The sequence below is a fragment of the Cebus imitator genome, unplaced genomic scaffold (genome assembly GCF_001604975.1).
Source record: "Cebus imitator isolate Cc_AM_T3 unplaced genomic scaffold, Cebus_imitator-1.0 Scaffold494, whole genome shotgun sequence".
In the NCBI taxonomy this organism is placed as follows: domain Eukaryota; kingdom Metazoa; phylum Chordata; class Mammalia; order Primates; family Cebidae; genus Cebus; species Cebus imitator.
The window spans coordinates 809,283-829,717 of NW_016107809.1; the positions used below are offsets into that span (position 1 = coordinate 809,283).

At 36.9% G+C, this 20,435-nt stretch overlaps 1 protein-coding gene across 1 annotated transcript in view; it reads left to right on the forward strand.

Moving 5' to 3' along the window:
• Positions 1-20,435, forward strand: part of GTF2E1 (general transcription factor IIE subunit 1) — a 46,830-nt gene that overhangs the window by 1,234 nt on the left and 25,161 nt on the right. The window contains exons 2-3 of the mRNA XM_037733128.1: positions 3,590-4,048; positions 20,076-20,277. Of these exons, the coding sequence (XP_037589056.1) occupies positions 3,601-4,048; positions 20,076-20,277 (650 nt within the window). The 5' untranslated portion in view covers positions 3,590-3,600. The remainder of the gene's footprint in view (positions 1-3,589; positions 4,049-20,075; positions 20,278-20,435) is intronic.

Sequence of the window (20,435 nt, forward strand, 5' to 3'; positions counted from 1 at the left end):
TCCTGAGTAGCTGGGATTACAGGCACGCGCCACCATGCCCAGCTAATGTTTTGTATTTTTAGTAGAGACGGGGTTTCACCATGTTGACCAGGATAGTCTCGATCTATTGACCTTGTGATCCACCCGCCTCGGCCTCCCAAAGTGCTGGGATTGCAGGCTTGACCGACCGCGCCCGGCAGTCCTTAAATGTTTATATGATTAAAATAGACGAGGGTCTGGACTGGGGTAGGGACGTGAGGCTGGGAGATGACTCAGGGACTATGAAGATCAAAGGAAGAAACAAAGGTCCTGGGTGGTCCCACAGTCACAAGTCTCCAGAGACCAGCCAAACTCCTTCCCTAATAATGCCAGCTGCTCTTCGGCTTCAGCTTATTGTTTCCATGTGGGCAGATGGGTTTTCTTTTTCCTCAGATATTTCCTATTTTTCAAGAGGAGCTGGAAGTTGAAATGTATGTGAACTCTTACAATATTTTAATGTTGACAACTAATTCAGAAAATGTTTGAAACATTCTTTGGGTGAAACGATGGGTGGGGGGCTGCCAGTTTGAGAACTCTTACCTAAGACGTGTAGAGATTGAGTAAGGAGATTCAGCGTGAGTGGGAGGTGGTGGAGGAGAGAAACCAGTGGTCAGGAAGGAGGATTTTAGAATGCGGAGATTTTTAACAAGGTGGCACAGCTTGATTTCATTCCTGAGCTCTAGTTTTCATTTGTTCTGCTACATGCTGGGTATATTCAGAGGAATATCCTATGGTATTTCCTCAGAGACACTTCTAAAAGTGATTTCCTCATTTCTTCCAAATCTGCTCCTCGTCAGGTGTCACCTATTACTCATGCCAGTACTTTTCCCTTCCTAGGTACGCTGGCTCAAAACAGAGCTATTTAAAATTTTTCCTACTCTCCTACTCTGTATGCAATATATTTTGTTGGGTCCTTTTGATTTTTTTTCTGTAATAACTCATTCATTCTGTTCTCTTCTTGCAATTTTTTGCCTTCTTCCTTAGTTTAGGTTTTCTTACTATGCCCCCAATACTTCCACAGTGCCTCCACCTTCACTCACTTCAGTCTATTCCTCATGCTACTATAGGAGCCACTTTTCTAAATAGGGGATTTATTACAAATGCCAATACTTCATTGAACTCTTATGCCAGCCCTGTTGGTAGAACACTTTGCATCAATTATCTCACTGAGTTCATACATTAACTGTATGAACAGGGCACCGTTAATCACTCTTTTTTTTTTTTTTTTTTTAAGGGTCATGCCCTATCACTAGGCTGGAGTGCAGTGGCAAAATTATGGGTCACTGCAGCCTTGACCTCCTGGCTCAGTTGATCCACCTCAGCTGGTACTACAGGTGCATGGCATCATACCCGTCTAAGTTTTTACATTTTTGTAGACATGGGGTCTTACTGTGTTGCCTCGACTGTTTCGGATGCCATATGTTGTGTTCTGACAACTGCTGAAGATATAAAACAATAAAAAACCAAAACTGGGTTCAAGTACAATGTATAGATCAAACTGAAAAGGAGAGATAGTATGTCCAGTAGTATGCTGTGGTACTACTTTGGTGTTGAGCCCAGGCACTTGCCAGGCATCCTTAAGCCCTGGGGTAACAGGAAGCGCTCTAGGTTCATAGATTTGGATCTAGGTGCTACTTTGCTGTATCTTATTGAATATAGTCATACCTGAGTATTCATAACCTAAAGTATGTATTTTCTTTTGACTGACTTTTACTTTGCCTATATTGCAAGAAGGGCCTTATATTTTCCTCCCAAAATATGTGCATAGGTTGGTTATAGATTGGTGTGTAGAGTTTCCTTGTAGTGTGGTACTGTGGATATCAAAATATTTCTTATAAAAAGGATATTAAATCTGTTAGGGTTGATAACCACTGATTTCAAATAAAAGGGTCAGTTGAAACTAGTATTAACAACAGAATATGAATCCCCGTTGAAATAGTTCAATGGAATGTCTCTGTTAAAAATTATCCTGTGGAGCCTGGCCAAGATGGTGAAACTCTGTCTCTACTAAAAATTCCAAAATTAGGTGGGTGTGGTATTGCACGCCTGTAGTCCCAGCTACTTGGGAGGCTGTGGCAGGAGGATCACTTGAACCCATGAGGCAGAGGTTGCAGTGAGCCAAGCTTGTGCCACTGCACTCCAGCCTAGGTGAGAGAGCGAGACCCTGTCTCAAAAAANAAAAAAAAAAAAAAAAAAAAAAATTATCCTGTGGGCTGGCTGTGGTGGCTCACACCTGTAATCCCAGCACTTTAGGAAGCCCCCAAGATGGGTGGATCCCTTGAGCCCAGAAGTTCAAGACCAGCCTGGGCAAAACAGTAAAACCCTGTCTCTGCAAAAAAATACAAAAATTAGTCAGTCATGGTGGTATGCACCCCAGCCCACTGGGGAAGCTGAGATGAGAGGATTGCTTGAGCCCAGGAGGTTGAGACTGCGTTGAGCTGAGTCACACTACTGAACTCTAGCTTGGGCAACATGGCAAGACCCTGTCTCTATTAAAAGAAATTAAAAAAATTCCCTGTGGACTAGCAAAATTTAATTTGGAACATATTAAGTTGATACGGAAGCTGTCCTTCCTAAGCACTTTAATTACATTCTTATTAATGACAACGACTCCATTGAGGTAGTTGATACCAGCCTTATTTCTCAGATATTAAAGTGTGGCTTGAAATTGTTTAAGGGATTTGCTCAGGACTACACAGTTACCAAAACACAGGCTGTCTACTCTGAAATTCAAAGCCCAGGTTCTTTTAGTAAACCACATGCCAATATGGGCTTTGAGAAGACAGCTTTCTGGGCCATGGCATGGAAATGAGATACACTTAGTTTCTGCTTTGTCAAGGGATCCAGTATTTAAGAATATTTTGGGCTGTTCTCCCTCACTCATTGTCTATCTTTTTAAGGACTGCATGGTCTTTACTTGATTATCACATTTCGTTTTTCAAGGTTGGTAAAACTGTCTGGACCTAAGTATTATTTTTTTTCAGTTTTGCAACAGTTAATGATTTTGTCAAGCATCCCAGGTGGTGATTACTTATGTGTTTATTGGTTTGTTCTGATTTTATTGTGAAAGCCCGACTATGTGAAACATCCTAGAATCTTGGTAGAAAAATTTTTCTCAAGAAAGGAAACACTTTTAGGAAATGCTAAGTGCTAGGTTTCTCAGTGTTTCTAGCATTCCCAAAGAATAGTGAGTGTTTCATGTAGTTTTTTTGTGTTTCTTTTCTGAAATAAAATAGACTTGACATATATCGTTTCATAAATAATGTTACTTTTTAATCAAACACACTGTAGATTGTAACACACTTGTAATATGGTACTGTGGATCTCAAAATAAAAAGTAGCCATTTTAGAAATATGTAAAGCTTTTTAGGTGTCATCTTTTGTGTACTCTAGAGGAAAATCTTGTTTTGCTCTGTTAAATGCTTAGGTATTAGAATTCTTAAACTCTTTGAGTACTTCTCTGGCACTCCAAGAATAGTGGTAGCTATAAGCTACATGTTGATTATTCTAGATTTAAAAGGATTACTATGTCCTTATGTCTGGCTAATTTTCTCTTTTTTTCTGAATTCAGTATTGCCAAAGATGGCAGACCCAGATGTCCTCACTGAAGTTCCAGCAGCACTGAAGAGGTTAGCCAAGTACGTGATCCGGGGATTTTATGGCATTGAGCATGCCTTGGCCTTGGACATCTTGATCAGGAACCCCTGTGTGAAAGAGGAGGATATGCTGGAGCTGCTGAAGTTTGATCGGAAGCAACTTCGATCAGTTTTGAATAATTTAAAGGGAGACAAGTTTATCAAATGCAGAATGAGGGTAGAGACTGCTGCAGATGGGAAAACCACTCGCCATAACTACTACTTTATCAATTATCGTACTCTTGTTAATGTGGTAAAATATAAATTGGACCACATGAGAAGGAGGATTGAGACCGATGAGAGAGATTCTACCAACCGGGCTTCCTTCAAATGTCCTGTCTGTAGTAGTACTTTCACAGACTTAGAAGCTAATCAGCTCTTTGATCCTATGACAGGTGAGGTTTGTCCAGTTTGTGAATCTTTAAGTAAAATAAAATGTGTACTACCCTTTTTCTTAAATTGACTCATCTAATTTTTAAACTATCATATGTATTATAAAAGTGAATGGATCAGTGTAAGTCACATCATATAGTCTTACTGTCCTGTTTGGCTGTCATACTACTTTGAGAAGCCTTTGCAAAGCCTTTCTCCCTCACAAGGGAGTGTACTCATCCATGGGGTTTTCTCACTCGTGGCTCTCCTGCCTCTGCCCACCTCCCCTTATTCACAACTGCAGCCTAATCTGAAGGGTTGATTTCTCTACCACTTTGAGGCTATTCTAATTTTATTTGTGACCTCTAGACAGTTGCAATTCAGTGTATTTAAATTCTTTGTTAGTGGAAAAAGAAAGTGTTATCAGGAGTATGTAGCTAGGTTGTCTAATTTGGATTTGGGGAAGGCCTGTGAAAGAAGTTAACAGCCAAGACTTAAGTAAGTTAGCCTGATGTAATAAGAGGGAATTCTTTCCAAGTTAAGACATTTAGTGTCCTTTAGCTACACATTATTATTGGAAGAAAATTGTCAACAAGATATGTAATTGGCCTGATTTGGTTGAATAGTTTTAAGGATTTTTCTTAACACAATTTAGAAAACATGCATTTTCTGAAAATACAATATGTCTAGCATAAATTCAAACTAAAGTTTTGAGTTACATAGTTATTTTATCTTGTTATTTGTGTTTACACAATAAAAGATTAGTTTTGCTAAATACCCAATGGATCAATTTTATCTTATTTTCTATAGGTAAAAATCTATAGAAGGACTCAATGCTATTAAATTAGATTAAGTCCCTTTGTTATGGTTGAATTCAGGAGTATAGGCTACTTTTTAGTTCATAAATCTGCCTTTTTAAAAACTTCATCTGAAAGTTTAAACTTTCACCCATGAAACATTTTGTTGTACAAAATTACAGATTTCTATGTATGTTTTATTTTCTAATTTTTATGTTATATACAGTACATTTTAAATAATTTAAATTTTTTTAAGATTATTGACAAAAGAGAGACAATCTATATGACCTTTTTTTTCTTATTTTACTGTGAGGCAATGATTTTGGATGAAAACTAAAGAATTCGCAATTATATTAAACATTTAATTTGTCTGAGCCTAGCCTTTTACCTTGAAAGGGCTCCACAAGGAGAGATCTTGATTATAAGAAAATCTTAACCATCCTGGGTATAAGAATTGCTTGAGTGTGCTATAGAGGAAGGTTGTAGAATATATCTGGAGCTCTTCAAAGTAGACTAGAAAAGTCTCATGATTCTTGCCATTTACTCTAACAGAATTCTTAAGGGAGCTCTGGGTTTGATTTTGTAATTCTCTACAGATGTTGGTTTTAACAGTGGTCCTGTCTTCATCACTCTTGACCACAGTGGATGGTGTTATCCAGTCCCTCAGAGTAATCTAAAATAATGTGCTTCTACTACATTTATTTGTCATTTGAGTCATATTTAATTTAATGAAACTTTCTAAAAGGAGATGATTCCACTACTGTATCAGTATTTAGGAGATTGATCATACTCATTGAATTTTATCTACAGTCTGAATGAAACCAGTTCACTCAATAGATGGCCTGTGGAAGAGATAGCCTAACATTCCAGTATAGTCAAGGTGACTTGAATCAAGGAGTTAGGGTAGAGGGCATGAAAATATTTTATGAAATAAAGCTAAAGCTGAAACAGTTGTATTGTAGCCAGTCTGAACAAAGACTGTATTTTTTAATGTGAGGGCTATGGTCAGCATGAAGATGAAAAGAAGGGGTGCCTAAGAGTAAGAATAAGTCACTTAATCTTGATATCACTTAGGGGAGTGATATCAAGCCAGCTGATAAGCCAACACTAATGCTTGATTTAATTGGTAGTTATGTCTTACAGTGATGCCTGAGGTATCAAGATTAAAAATTTGTAATCATATGGACCCTCATTCTGAGAACATACTTGCCTTTTTATTGTAATTTGGCTTTTTATTGAGATGTTCCTTTAGAGAGAAAATGTGCTGATTAGGTGATACTAGGCCCCAGTTGCTTGCCAGTTCTGATGTTTTGGGTTTTGCCTTTTTTTTTTTTTTAAGCTATTAATACCCAAGACCTTTCTTTGGTCTCTGCATTCCTTTTAGAAATCTTTGTGTTTTACTCTATTATTATTTTCTGTTTTGCTCTGTTATTCATCTCTCTCCTCCCCTCCATTCCCACCCCATTATGAAAAAGATGAGCAATAAAAATTTGGCGTGTGCAGTAACGGAGGAGGGAAATTTTCCTGCTGTGATATTAATGCTTTGTCTAAATTGGTAGATTGCAGTTTTCTTTCTAAGCCCAGTCCTGTACAAACCTGTCCAGTTTCCTGGTTGCTAGAAGAGATTGATAATATTTCTGATCAAGTGATGGAAGTATTTAATGACCTTCTACCTGCATTTCTTTTCAGTAGTTCTTAGATTGAATTGTGGTGTACATGAGAAATTAGGGGATATTCAGGATTGAAGGATTTGAATATTGGATTTGAAGCCTGCTAGACTTTACTGTTTCTCTGACAAACAGTGCTTAACTCAAGTGTATGGGCAGCTTTCTGCCACAGGACAAAGGGTAGTAATTCCTAGATGAGCTGCTGAGGACCACCTGCAAGTTCCGGACCCAGGAAACAGCCCAGCAAGGATTGTTAACCATTGTTAATTCACACATTAAGCCATCGATCTTCCTACTTCAGTTTATCACTTTTCCATACTCCATCTCTACTTTTCCTAAAGATTGTAAATTTTCTCCATACTTTCCATGTAAATTTGCTTTTGGTGTTTCTGGGTTGAACTCTCTTCAGATGTATAGATACATTGTTTATTAAAATGGAATAACCTAGCCTTTGCACACTAGTCCCTGAGAAGCTTAATCATTAAGGTAAAACCAGCTGTTTTAAATTTCTGAATTATTGGGGAGTTTATGTAGTCAAAACATGACATGAACTCCCCCAATGAATCAGCAAAATAACATCTTGTGTTTCATAAATGCGTGTTTTAGATTTAGCAGGCTTTCTGACCATTTAAATAGACTTAAGTATTTTTATTTTAGTAGTCTCAACCATGGGTGATTTAGTTAATGGCACTTCTAAGTTAAGTTTGGCACCATGCTTCTCCTGATGAGGAGAGGGGGATCTTACCTTGTTTTAGATGTTAAGGTTAGATGATTTGGAAATAGCTTTATATTTTTCATTTTTAGCTTAAAAATTATGCAACCATAATGCCAGAGACAAATTTGAAGACAAAAAAAAAATCACCCACAAAGCCACCAGCCTTTTACATATTACCTATAGTTAAAATCATAGCCTAGAATAGTTTGTGATCTTTGGTTCTTTAATGCACCAAACCCTCCTGTTTCTATCTAGTGTTCAAAATATGTTTTAATAGGTGTAATTTTTCCCCATTTTCCTTCCCCCCACTCTTGGGCACTTTGGTGGTATCTATTTTTTGCTGGTATAGATAAGATGCTTTGAATACCTTTGTTTATATAGCGTGTTATTCATCTTCACATTTTTCCTTATGAATTCTTGGCAGTAGGAATATTGGGCAAAAGAATATAGTTTTATAGCTTCTCTAAAAAATATGGCATTATAGTTTTACTGTGGGTAGGTGAAGTAGAATTGTTAGATGTTTGAATTGGAAATAATTTGAGAGCCCCTTTTACTGAATTTACCTAGAGACCTAGGAGTAACATTTTAAATTTTGAGATAATTTAAATTTTTTTAAAAAGGAATCTTATAAATGTATATTTAATAAAATCTTAGAAATTTAGCGATTATCTAGTTTAGCTCATCAAATAATGTGTGTGTGGGTGCATATGTACATGCCTATGTTGCACTCTTAGATTTGGAGGATCTTATAGTGTAATAATGAATAAATCTAGGGGTATATACATTGATACACTGTTTTAGATTTACTATTAAGGGAGAATATGACATCTCCCACAGAGATTCACCTTGTTTTGTTTGGCTCCATGGAAAGAGACTTAGCAACAGATTTTAGGATTAGTATAAAGAAGTCTTTGATAATTAAGTAAGTCTCTAATAAATAACTCTTAAAAACAGCCAACAATTGACTAGCTCTCCTTTAGTGATGAGTTCTGAGTCATTTGGAATATTCAAGTAAACTTGGTATCTACTTGAGATAGTCATATGTAAGTTTGGGGTTAAATCATATAAGTTCCTTCTTGGCTTGTGACTACAGATAAAGCTTTTTGATTTAGACAGATCTGTTTCCTGATGGCCTCATTCACTGAGATTCCTTTTCTATTCCCGTACTCTAACGTTTAAAAACTATTAGGATTCTGTATTTGTGAAACTCAATTAGGCAGGCTACTTTTTCCTGTCTTCATCTCATTCTACTTAGGATAGGAGATAGCTTTAAAATGTTTTTTACTTAAAAAAATTTTTTTTGTGGCTAAATAGGTGTATATGTTCATGGGGTACATAAGATGTTTCGATACACTCATAAAATGTGTAATAATCTCATCATTTTGAATGGGGTGTCCATCCTCTCAAGCATTTATCCTTTGTGTTACAAACAATCCAATTATACTCTTTTAGTTATTTTTAAATATATAATTATTATTGACTATAGTCACTGTTGTGCTGTCAAATAGTAGGTCTTATTCATTTTTTCTAACTCATTTTTTGTACCAGTTAGCCATCTCCCATCCCTACTACTCTTTCTAGCCTCTGGTCACCATCTTTTTACTCTCTATGTCCATGAATTCAATTGTTTTAATTTTTAGAACCCACAAATAAGTGAGAAAGTGCAATGTTTGTCCTTCTATGCCTGGCTTATTTTACCTAATATAATGATCTCAAGTTCCATCCATGTTGCAAATGACTGAATCTCATTCTTTTTTTATGGCTGAATAGTACTCCATTGTGAATGTGTACCACAGTTTCTTTATCTAGTCATCTGTTGATGTACACTTAGGTTGCTTCCAAATCTTAGCTACTGTGAACAGTGCTGCCACAAACATGGGAGTACAGTTATTTCTTCGATATACTGATTTCCTTTCTTGTGAGTATATACTCAGTAGTGAGATTGCTGGATCATATGGTAGCTTTATTTTTAGTTTTTCTGTGGAACCTCCAAACTGTTCTCCATAGTGGTTGTACTAATTTACATTCCCACCAACAGTGTATGACAGTTTCCTTTTCTCCACATCCTTGCCAGCATTTGTTATTGCCAGGACACGAGGTATCTTATAAGCAGTGTTTTCAATTCCTGAAGTGTTCAAAACACAAACACAAGAATAAATCTTTCCAAGATTGTTTTGCTCAGTTGCTGAGTCCTCAGTCTTTGGAATCTTACCCAGCATAGGTTAATTACACAATTATGCTACAAAGCTCAAAGGTATGGATTGGGGAGCGGGAGGAGCAAGAGAGAGGGGCGATTATTAGAATAAGTTAAAATATATGTAAGAATGAGTTATGAAAAAACAGGAACAAGAGCCATCCCTCTTTTACACTTCCCCCCCAAAATCTTTAAGTCTGATTTTTAAACATTTTGCTGCTTTTGATTTTGAGGATTTGAGAACTTAAAAAAAAAAAAAAAAAAAATCTTTTGGTTGGGTATGGAGTCTCACGCCTTTATTCCCAGCACTTTGGGAGGCTGAGGTGGGCAGATCACCTGAGGTCAGGGGTTCGAGACCAGCCTGGCCAACATAGCGAAACCCCGTCTCTACTGACAATACAAAAATTAGCTGGGCGTGGTGGAGCGTACCTGTAATCCCAGCTACTTGGGAGGCCAAGGCAGGAGAATCCCTTGAACCCAGGAGGCAGAGGTTGCAGTGAGCTGAGATTACACCACTGCACTCCAGCCTGAGTGACAGAGTGAAACTTTGTCTCAAAAAAAAACCAAGAAAAGAAAACTAAATCTTTTCTTTTTTGTATTTTGATGACGGTGACAGAAGAGCTAATTTATTTGCTTATTTATGAAGATTTGCTTTTTAGTTTTGATGCTTTGGGTTTTGATACGATATTCTATTTGTTACTGTCTTTAAAACAGTTGAGATGAATTTGTGCATGCTGAGATGAATCTGATTTAGGCCTAATATAGAGAATTTATTGCAAGCTTTAATATTCATCCATGTACCATACTTCAGTTTGTTGGTTTCTGCCCTCCTCCCACATTGTACTTTTTTTCCCCTTCATAATAAGTTCCAGAATCAAGGAATGATGCATGATTAGACCAAATCCGGGTAAATTCCCATTCAAGGAAGGACAAGTCAATTTAATTGCTTAAATTGAATTTTGGGGGGTGAAGTTGTATTGTGTAAATCATTGATACACATGATTCTGAATTTCAAAAACATTATCTGCTTTTTTTTCTTTTGCATGCAGGTGAATGACTGTTTGGCAGTGATATGTGTTCTGTGGTGAATTTTTAAAAGATGATTTTTCAAATTTCTTTTTATTATAGGTAAAATAATTAAATGAAATGTATAACTGTGTTCCTGTCATGTGTGCTACTGTTTTCTAATAGCAAGTCCTTTTCCTATATATTTTCCCTTGCCTAAAGTCAAGAAATTTGCTTTATGAAAATAGTTTAGAAATGAGACTAAAAGGTGACTTTTTGAGACTTCAGAATTACATTTTAATAGACAATCCACCTGAACATTACGAGTTATAAAAATTGCAATAAAGGACTTGATAATGCTTTCAGAAAAGCCCAGGAATGACTATATTGCTTCTGCCTGTTGATTAAGAGAGAGTTGACTGTTTTTAGGGAAATCAATATGGCATTCATTTTCTTTCTTATAAATATACAGATGTAATATATGGCCGGGAGCAGTAGCTCAACGTCTGTAATCCCAGCACATTGGGAGGCTGAGGTGGGCAGATTACTTGAGGTCAGGAGTTCAAGACCAGCCTGGCCAACATGATGAAACCCTTTATTTACTAAATATACAAAAAGCTGGGCATGGCACACACATGCCCGGCTTTTTGTGTATTTAGTAAAGAAGGGATTTCACCATGTTGGTGAAATAGCTGGAATAGTAGTTCCAGCTATTCCAGAGGCTGAGGCACAAGAATTGCTTGAACCTGGGAGGCAGAGGTAGCAGTGAGCTAAGATCGTGCTACTGTGCTCCAGCCTGCGTGACAGAGTTTCACTCTGTCTCAAAAAATTAAAATAAGTAATACACAAATGAAAACTTGGTAAAGACACAAATAGTAGAGAGGTGTGTAAACCAAGATGGCAAACTAGTTTACCCTCTTTGTGGCTTTTCCACTCAACCCACTCCCACCATTTTCTCTGTCATAACAACCAGGAAGTTTTTGCTTATCCTTTCAGTCCTTTTACCTTGTATCCCTAACACCATCCTCTAGAAGCCCTTTAGAAATCTAACAGTGCAAAGTGATTCTTAAATACTTTGTTAAAACAGCTTATGGTTGGGCCGGGCGCGGTGGCTCAAGCCTGTAATCCCAGCACTTTGAGACGCCGAGGCGGGTGGATCACGAGGTCAAGAGATCGAGACCATCCTGGTCAACATGGTGAAACCCCGTCTCTACTAAAAATACAAAAAATCAGCTGGGCATGGTGGCGCGTGCCTGTAATCCCAGCTACTCAGGAGGCTGAGGGAGGAGAATTGCTTGAACCCAGGAGGCGGAGGTTGCGGTGAGCCGAGATCGCGCCATTGCACTCCAGCCTGGGTAACAAGAGCGAAACTCCGTCTCAAAAAAAAAAAAAAACAAAAACAGCTTATGGTTAATAATGCTTGGTCAACTTCTCATAATATTGTATAGTTTTATTTAGAACACATTATGTTGGGTCCTTTTGCGTAATCAGTGTGTTCAGTGTTCCTGTCATTTCCAGAAGTTTTTGGCTTTCTTTTAAGCAGTGGCTGTAAGACAGTAAAATGACAGGATGTTAAGATTCCAGAGCCATGGCTTTTAGTCTTAGCCATGTTAGTAACTGTTACCTTGGGCAAATCCTGTAACCATTCTTGGACTTCTTTTAGCATGTGTAAAATGGTAAGTTCATCCTATTCTATACCATATATGGCTTCTCTCAACTCTAATTTTACACTTCCTCTTTGATTTGGAACATGTTTGACATTCTAAAAGTATAGAGAAGCTTGGGAGTTTTATCACTGGTTTTAAAGGATTATGTTAGTCACTTTGGGTTAATTTAGAAGCCTTGGTTAGGAATTGGAACCCCCTAGTTATAGTATTCATATAGAAAATATGCTCTGTTTAATTATACCATCTTCAGAAATGCACAGGCATGATGGAGAATAATACTTAAAATTTTAAGTAGTCTTATTTTCCTAAGCTCCATAATTCACTACCTTCCATATATATATATATATATATATATATATATATATGATTATTTTTTCCTATTGATTATTGTCTTTCAGATAGTTGGGATGAGATGAGTTTGATTATTGATTTGGGCCTAATTTAAAGAATTTATTGCAAGCTTTAATATTCATCCATGTACTGTCCTTCAGTTTATTATTTTCTGCCCTCCTTCCCCCATATTGTACCATTTTTACCCTTTATGATGAGTTCCAGAATGGAGGAATGATGCATGATTAGACCAAATCCAGATAAATTCCCTTTTAAGGAAGGACAAGCCAGTTTCATTGATTAAATTGAAATTTGGGGGGGGTGGTTTTATGTATTTCATAAAGTATTCTGTGGGAGTGGAAAATAATGTCCAAATATGCTTCCTAAGCTATGTGGTAGTTGGATGTTTACAGTGCACTAAAAATAATCATGTATGTTAGTGTTATGTCTTGAAATTTTATAGTTTTCTCCTTATCTCACTAAAATCTTAGGAGTTCTGCTTCTAGCTACTTAGTTTTAACATGGAACTGTGAAGTGTCTTTTGTTGTTTTCTTTCTCCTGGAAGCTTTTTGATTGAAGGGGAGTGAAAAACTTAGATTCAAAGTTTTTTCATTAGATTGTCCAGAAAAGTTATGCATGCCATTATCTCTTGCTTAGAGTTGCAAAGCTCGCTTAGGTAGTTTCCTTGCTTTGACTCTTGCTACCCATGTAGACTATTTGTCATAGCAACTAGTGATCCTTGTACCATATCAGGCATGCCACTTTTCTGTAAAAATCCTCCAGAGGCTTCTTCCTTCCCTCAGAAAAGTCAGAATCCTCAGCAGAATTTATAAAGTCTTTTATCTGCTTCCTCCTGATTTCCCCTTTTGGAGACTGTTTCTACCCCTCTTCCCATGTTCACAGCAGCCACCTTATTTGTGCTTTGTGTGCACTAGGCATGCCTTTACTTTATTTGCCTTTTTGCATGCTATTTTCCCTTGTCCAAACATTTGCATGACTTGATCCCATCTTTAAGTCTCTGCTCATGCATTGCTATATCAGAGAGGCCTGCCCTGAGTTTCCTATATAATAGAGCAACGCCCCTTTCCCTTCATTTTCTTTCTTCCCTGCTTTTTTTCCCCCATAATACGTATATACTACTGTTGTGATTTTTTTGTGTGCGTCTTAACTACCCCCAACTAGAATGTGACTGCTATGAAAGTAGCTCAGAAGATGATTGGCTGGACTTAGGAAGGCTGAATGTCAGAAGTCCTTGGGATATCAAACGCACTGTTCTGGGGTGAGGGCTCTGCAGCAGCAGACATTTGATCCCCTGTTTCCCTGGCCAACCCTGAGGACATGGCCTGCAACATGAATCCCACTTCGGCACCGCAGCACCCTTTGCCATATCAAAGCATTTGAGCTTATTTTCCATTTTTTAAAAATTTGTGGGACAAATGGCTGAATAATATTTCATTTGCAAATAATACCTTTGACAAATATTTGTAAGTTGTGGGCATTAGCTGATGGCTTATTCATTGTATATACTGGACTGAAGAGAGAAAAATAATAATGCTAAGTAATGACTAATTGAGGATTTGACTAATAATGTCTTCTGCCCATAGTATCATATATCTGTGCCCTCTTCGTCAATTATAAATTTCCAAAGCACTTTCTTGTCAAACTCAAGAGAATAAGTTTTTGGTGCAGGTTTTTTTTTTTGTTTGTTTGCTTTTATTTATTTATATATTTATTCTTTTGACTGCATACTTATATTAACATATTTGTTAAAATGAGTAATATTTTGGAAGCAGTTAAGTTGAAGGCCTTCTCTAGCATAATATATACCACTTAAATTTTATTCGGTCTTTAGCAAAGGAAAAATGTCAAGTTTCAAATTTCACTGAACCTTACTGGGTTTTTAAAACTGTTGTTACCAATCCCTTCCCCTCTCCTTCCCCACCCCCGATTCATATTTGCTTTTACTTTTTTTATTTTGGAGAAAGTCAAAATGGTGTAGAATTCTTTCTCTTTTCCCTCCCTCTTCCACCACTGTCCCCCTCATCCCCACAATTAGGTCTTCATTTCTTTTCTTATTTGGAGTGGTAACTTACCTTCCATAGAAGAATCCTGAGTCATAAAATTGGGACATTCCCTTACTACTGAATAGATGACCCTAAAATTAAGCTTTGAAATATCTATTTATAAAAGATATTTTTCTTCCCACTTTTCAATGCCTGTTAGTTATCTGCAATTGGATATATTTTTATCTGTTTGGCAAACCTGATAGGTTAAGACTCAGCCAAGTAAATGCCAGGTATATGACGGGCACTTATGTTTGTTAAATAAATTGTTACAAATCTTTTTTCCTTTTATTTAGTATTTCTTAAAAGTAGAGCTAATATATATATACATGGAAAAAGTTTGCTAAATTGTAGCTGGCAGGGCTGATAGGAGGTTGGAAGAGGGATGTATAATTCAGGATGGTATAGTGAATTTAGTCTTTTGAGACAGAAAGATTTGTATTTGAATCCAAGTTTAGCAATTTTTGTTGTCAAGCTATGACCTGGTAAACTTAACATCTCTTGAATGTTCATTTCCTTGTATGTCAGATTTGGACAGAATTATTGTGCAGACTTGCTTCTGATGAATATAGGAATATTTGTAACATAGCTTTCTTAGTTCTTTTTGTGGTTTCTGAGTATAGCTGATCAAACAAATGTGTTGTCATTGAACTCCCTTTTTCCTCCTAACCCCGTAATTTGTCGAGCTTTGCCTAAAGAATCTTTGTAGCCTTAGTTTTCTCTCTGTTGCCAGATTCTTAGATCTAGCTCACATGTTCTCCCTTGCATGCCTTGGATTCACCATTTCTGGTTTTTGCCTTCTTGATCTTATATATGAAAAGGGAAAGACTGTACAGGGCTTTGAGTTTAAATTCCAGTTTTTTCTCTCATTCTTGAATAGTATAGTCTATGTATACTACTTAGTGTAGAATGCTCTAGTTACAAGAAAAGTTGGGACATTTATCATATTGCTTAATAGCAGCTCTCTACCAGGTGTAGGCATCAGAATTCCTTGTGGAACTTAAAATATTCTCATTCCTGGGCCACACTCCAGACCTCTTGGATTAGCATTTCTGGCATGGAGCCTGAGTATAAATTCCACTGGGGATTTTTATGCAGACACTCAGTTAAGAACTGCCTTATTGGAAGGCCATCTCAAGCCACTCAGGCAGATCAATATATGTAAATATTAGTTTTCATGACCTTATGGTCTTTTCTAACACCCTTCTATGGCTTTCCTATTACTAAAGAATAAAGTCAAAATGAAGCTTATCATTCAAGACCCACTTATGGTCACCCCAGTTTATCTTGTTAATACTATTTTTTACGATTCTTTTTGATAACTATTTCCCTATCAGACTGAAATTGCAATCTGGCATCATTTATCAACCACCATACTTCTCTTATGATGATGTAGGATGTCCTGTTCCCTTACCCCTTTATCTTCTTGAAAAGAAACAACCTTTTATCTTCTAAACTCTATCTCAAAAAGGTTTACCTTCTTGATAAGCTTTTCCCAGTGCCCTCAGTTAGAAATCGCATTCCTTCTTTGAACTCCAAAACATTTATATACTTTATTTTTTACACTGATCCCTGATTGTTTTATCTCCAGACATCTTTATTCCCTTCTAAAGCTTCTTGATGAACGGTTCTGTTTGTGTATTCCACCACCACTCTCTCAGTATCATGGGTGCTTAGTTGGTACATAATAAGTGCTGGGTTTCCATCTCCTCTTGCCCCTTGTCACTTGCCCCTTCTGATTTCAGGATAGCTGATTGCATTTTTATAATGCATAGTGAAATGTATTAAAAAATGCTGCTGGTATATTAAACTGGTCTTAAGTCATTTTCCATAAAATGTAAAATATTTTGCTTTTCTTGGATTTTTTAGGGTCCCGGAATAAAAATAAGAAATTCTATATTTGGCTTTGACAGACTTCTCATGTACAGCTAATGTTTTTGTGATAATCATAGGACTCAGAGATGTCAGGCTAGCTTTTCCTTTTGTAATGTTTACTAGATATGGTAATTATTGGGAGACTATTCTTTATGGATCTCTCACATGTTAAGCATGTTTTGCAAGCAGAGATACAGACTGACTGTGTTTTTTCTGAACTATCTTTTTCAAGGATTTTATATAGTGAGCAACCTTAGAAGACCGATAGTATTTCTTTTCAGAGCAAAGAGCAGGTTTGCTTATGATCTGGTATAAAAATAGTGTCTCCTTCCAGAGTATGTTAACATAGAGTTTAGTGTAGTAAGGATAAGTTTAGTATAGTAAGGACCCTCCAGTGCAAAGAATGGGTATGCTTATGCCCATTATAAAATATTTGAGCTCTTTTTAAGCTCAGGCTTTCTTTCCTGTAACGCAACCCGTTGCATGTATACTTGTTACCTAGCCCTTCTGTGGCACCCCATGGGAACTGGGGCATAGGGAACTGGCTTAAATACTGATACTGACTGCTGCTACTGCCTTGAGTAGTAAAGTTCTTTTTCTCTGACCTAAGGGTCTTGTGTCTTCTGCCAGCATCCATGATACTGGCAGAATAACTTGTTGGTTAGCTTACAAGTAGGGTAAAATCTCAGACCCTTCACAGTTCTTGTAATAATTTTAAAGCTACTCTTTTCATACCTGAAAAATCAGCCCTTCTGTAAGTAACTCTTGTTAAATTTGGATGAGATTAGAATTCAGGTGCCTTATGACTATATTCTTTATTTTCTCCCCATTCTTTTTCATGAAAATTAATTATTCGAGTTAAAGGATTGTCATTCTGAGATTGTCCTGCTGTGAAATAATGCTATTAATAGTGTTCTCTATCTTTCTCTCTTTTCCCTAAATAAAAGCACTGCTGTTTTCTGAGGACGAGCGTGTTGATTTGTTTACTTAAAGCTGAAGTTTGGAATACATATTGTCTTAAAATGAGAAATGGGGTATTAGGGAGAACATTTCTTTTAAATTTGGGTATAACATCACTTTAATGATAAACTAGCTAAATAATAAAACATGTTAGATAATGCTAATGCTATGGGAAAAGAAAATGAAACAGAATAAGATTGTTTGGGTGGACAGAACAGTATTGAAATTTTAGATAACGTTGGCTAGGGAAGGCCTTACCTGGTGGCTTTTGAGTAAAGAACTGAAGTAAGTTCAGAGATGAGCCATGTGACTTTCTGGTGGGAAGGCATCTGCATAGAGGGAAGAGAAAAGCAAAGGCCCTCCAGCAAAGTGTGCCTCATGGGAAGCATTGAGGAGGCTGGTTTGTGATGCTTTGAAAACAGGTAATGAGAGGGTTGGAGTATTGACCTTTGTCTTAGCTGTGTTTCTGTACTTTACCCCAGAGCATTTGCTTTTATGTTTATCTATTAAGCACCTTTCGATTTGAGAAATGAGATTCCTTTCTTTAAAAACATATTTGAAAACTACTGAACTAGGTAACTTGTCTTCCAAACTATTCTTAGTTCTCATTGACAGTCTCTGTAAGTGCCTATTTTTCAACAGTCAATTTAAGTGCCAGTCCCACATTGGTGTGTTTTTTAATTCAGCAGGTATTTCAGAGCTATATTCAACCCTACTTTATGTGGTTTATTTTTAAGCCCCCACATGATTATATTCTTTGAATATATATTCTGTTGAAGAGAAGAGGCTGAGACAGCATGGAACAGTTAGAGAAATAATATAAGATAGGATTCTACTTAAAACCTCTCTAGCCAAGGTCACTTCTTACCCTTTATTACCAAATATAAAAGCTAGTTTTCACCTCTTGTTGGCCTTGAAATATTAGGACCATACCGTTTCCTTGAAACACCATCCTATCACTCTGGTTGCACCATTTCTGTTTCTCAAGGATTCCTCGTTCCTTAAATTTATGCCTTAACTGCCTCCTCTTCTCACTCTCCTTAATCTCTTCAGATATTCTCATCTACTATATGACTTCAGTTACCACCTATAGATTGTTGATTCTCATATCTAAATTTGTAGTCTAAACCCTTCTCTTGAGCTGAGGTGTGAGCAGTTGTAATAAGTTGGCGATTTACATACTCATTTTGATATTTAAAGCAATGTGATATCTTTTACCTACAAAAAAAAAAAAAAGAAAGAAAAAAGAACTTGTTTTTCCTCTCTTTACTTTGGTAAATAGTATTCTCGTCCAGTTGATTAAGTTAGAATCTGTTATGTTGGTGACTACTAGTCAAAGACTATCAGGTACACATCTGTAGTAAACAAAACTAGGTTTATTGATGTCTGCAGCAAGGGAAGCCACATACCATGGGGAACCATGAAACGTCAGTAAGATGATGTTGGACAGACTTAGAGAATGTGGGCTTTTGTTGGGTAATTTTGGGGAGAATTCAGGGAAGTGATGAAAGTTTCCTCTGAATTAGATGCTGTGAAGAAGTGGGGAATAAAGCTATGATTAGATGTCTTAATAAATCTGATCTAGGAGGTGACAAGAACAGTGTGAGGCTAAAACTAATTGGTAAAGAAGCAGCGATCACTTGTGCAAGATGGGATTTTTTTGTGTTTGCATGGAGTCCTTGCTTTTGTCTGTTCTCAGACACAATTCTACAGTGGCTTGGGTTTGCCTCACTTCCATCATAGTCACAGAGGACCTTTTCCAACATTGGTGATCTGTGAGATCCTGTTTGACAGAAAAATGCCACAGTCTAGCTGTGAGTGCTGAGCCACCTCCTAGCTGTGAAGGGCTGCTTTTCTCTCTCTGTCTCACTTATTTGGGATAGATGTAGATTGGGTGGCATTTAGACAATAGGAAAATGTATTTTAGGATATTTGAACAAATAATTTACATGCTATTGGCTACGTGTTAGGGGCAGTAATGAAACTTATTCTACTGGGAATATATCAGTAGGATCTAGGGTTATGTTGAAGTAGAGATGCCTCAGTTTATTCTTTATGTCAATCTTACATGGGCCCTTTTAAAGCTAAATGTTTGAGTACTTACTTACTATTTGCCAGACACTAAGTACTTACATTATCTCTTTTAATCTTTCAAGTAAGTTGAGTCAGAAAGGAAGGATACATATTCCTGTCTTTGGGAATAAGAACCAAACTGCAATTCCAGGTATGGCTAATGGTGTAGACTGTTAAGTAATGTTTCAGAGTGTGGGTTTTAGCATAATCGTTTGGATTGATTAGATATAAATGGTTAATAAAAATTTAAAAATAGCCTGTGACAATGTACAGGATGACCATAATCTCTTGGTTTTAGGTGTTTATTTGGCTCTCCTCATAATGTAAGCCCAAATGTGTAATGTGCAAAAAAAAGAAAAAAATAAAAAGCTTTCGGTGAAGGGTACGTGTTGTGGTGGTAAGCTGTAAAGAATTTGGCTTTAAGTTAAAATAAATATGTGTTAGAAATACTGTGATTAAAAACTATGCTGAAGTTAGGGATGAAATTACTATGAAATACATCAAAAATAGTGAATAGATATGTGATGAATTGCAAAATGGTAAGTATAGAATCTAAATGGTGGGCACATGGCTGTTCACTATGAAATTCTTTCAACCTTTCTGTATATTTGAAAGTTTTAATAATACGATATTGGGGGAGGGTGGAGGTATAAACTGACTGCTAAAGTCTTCTCCCTGACTTGAGGCTTTTGTTTTCTCTGTAGGAACTTTCCGCTGTACTTTTTGCCATACAGAGGTAGAAGAGGATGAGTCAGCAATGCCCAAAAAAGATGCACGCACACTTTTGGCAAGGTTTAATGAACAAATTGAGCCCATTTATGCATTGCTTCGGGAGACAGAGGATGTGAACTTGGCCTATGAAATACTTGAGCCAGAACCCACAGAAATCCCAGCCCTGAAACAGAGGTGAGTGTAGGCCCTGTGCTCTTACTAAGAATACTTTTCAACCTGTTCTTGTTTTAACTACCTGTACCTTGGAGAGCAAGAGTGGGTAATTTACTAGGAGACTCAAGACTGTAATGTTACATAGGTTCTCAGTTCTGCCACATTTGTTGTGTGCCTGT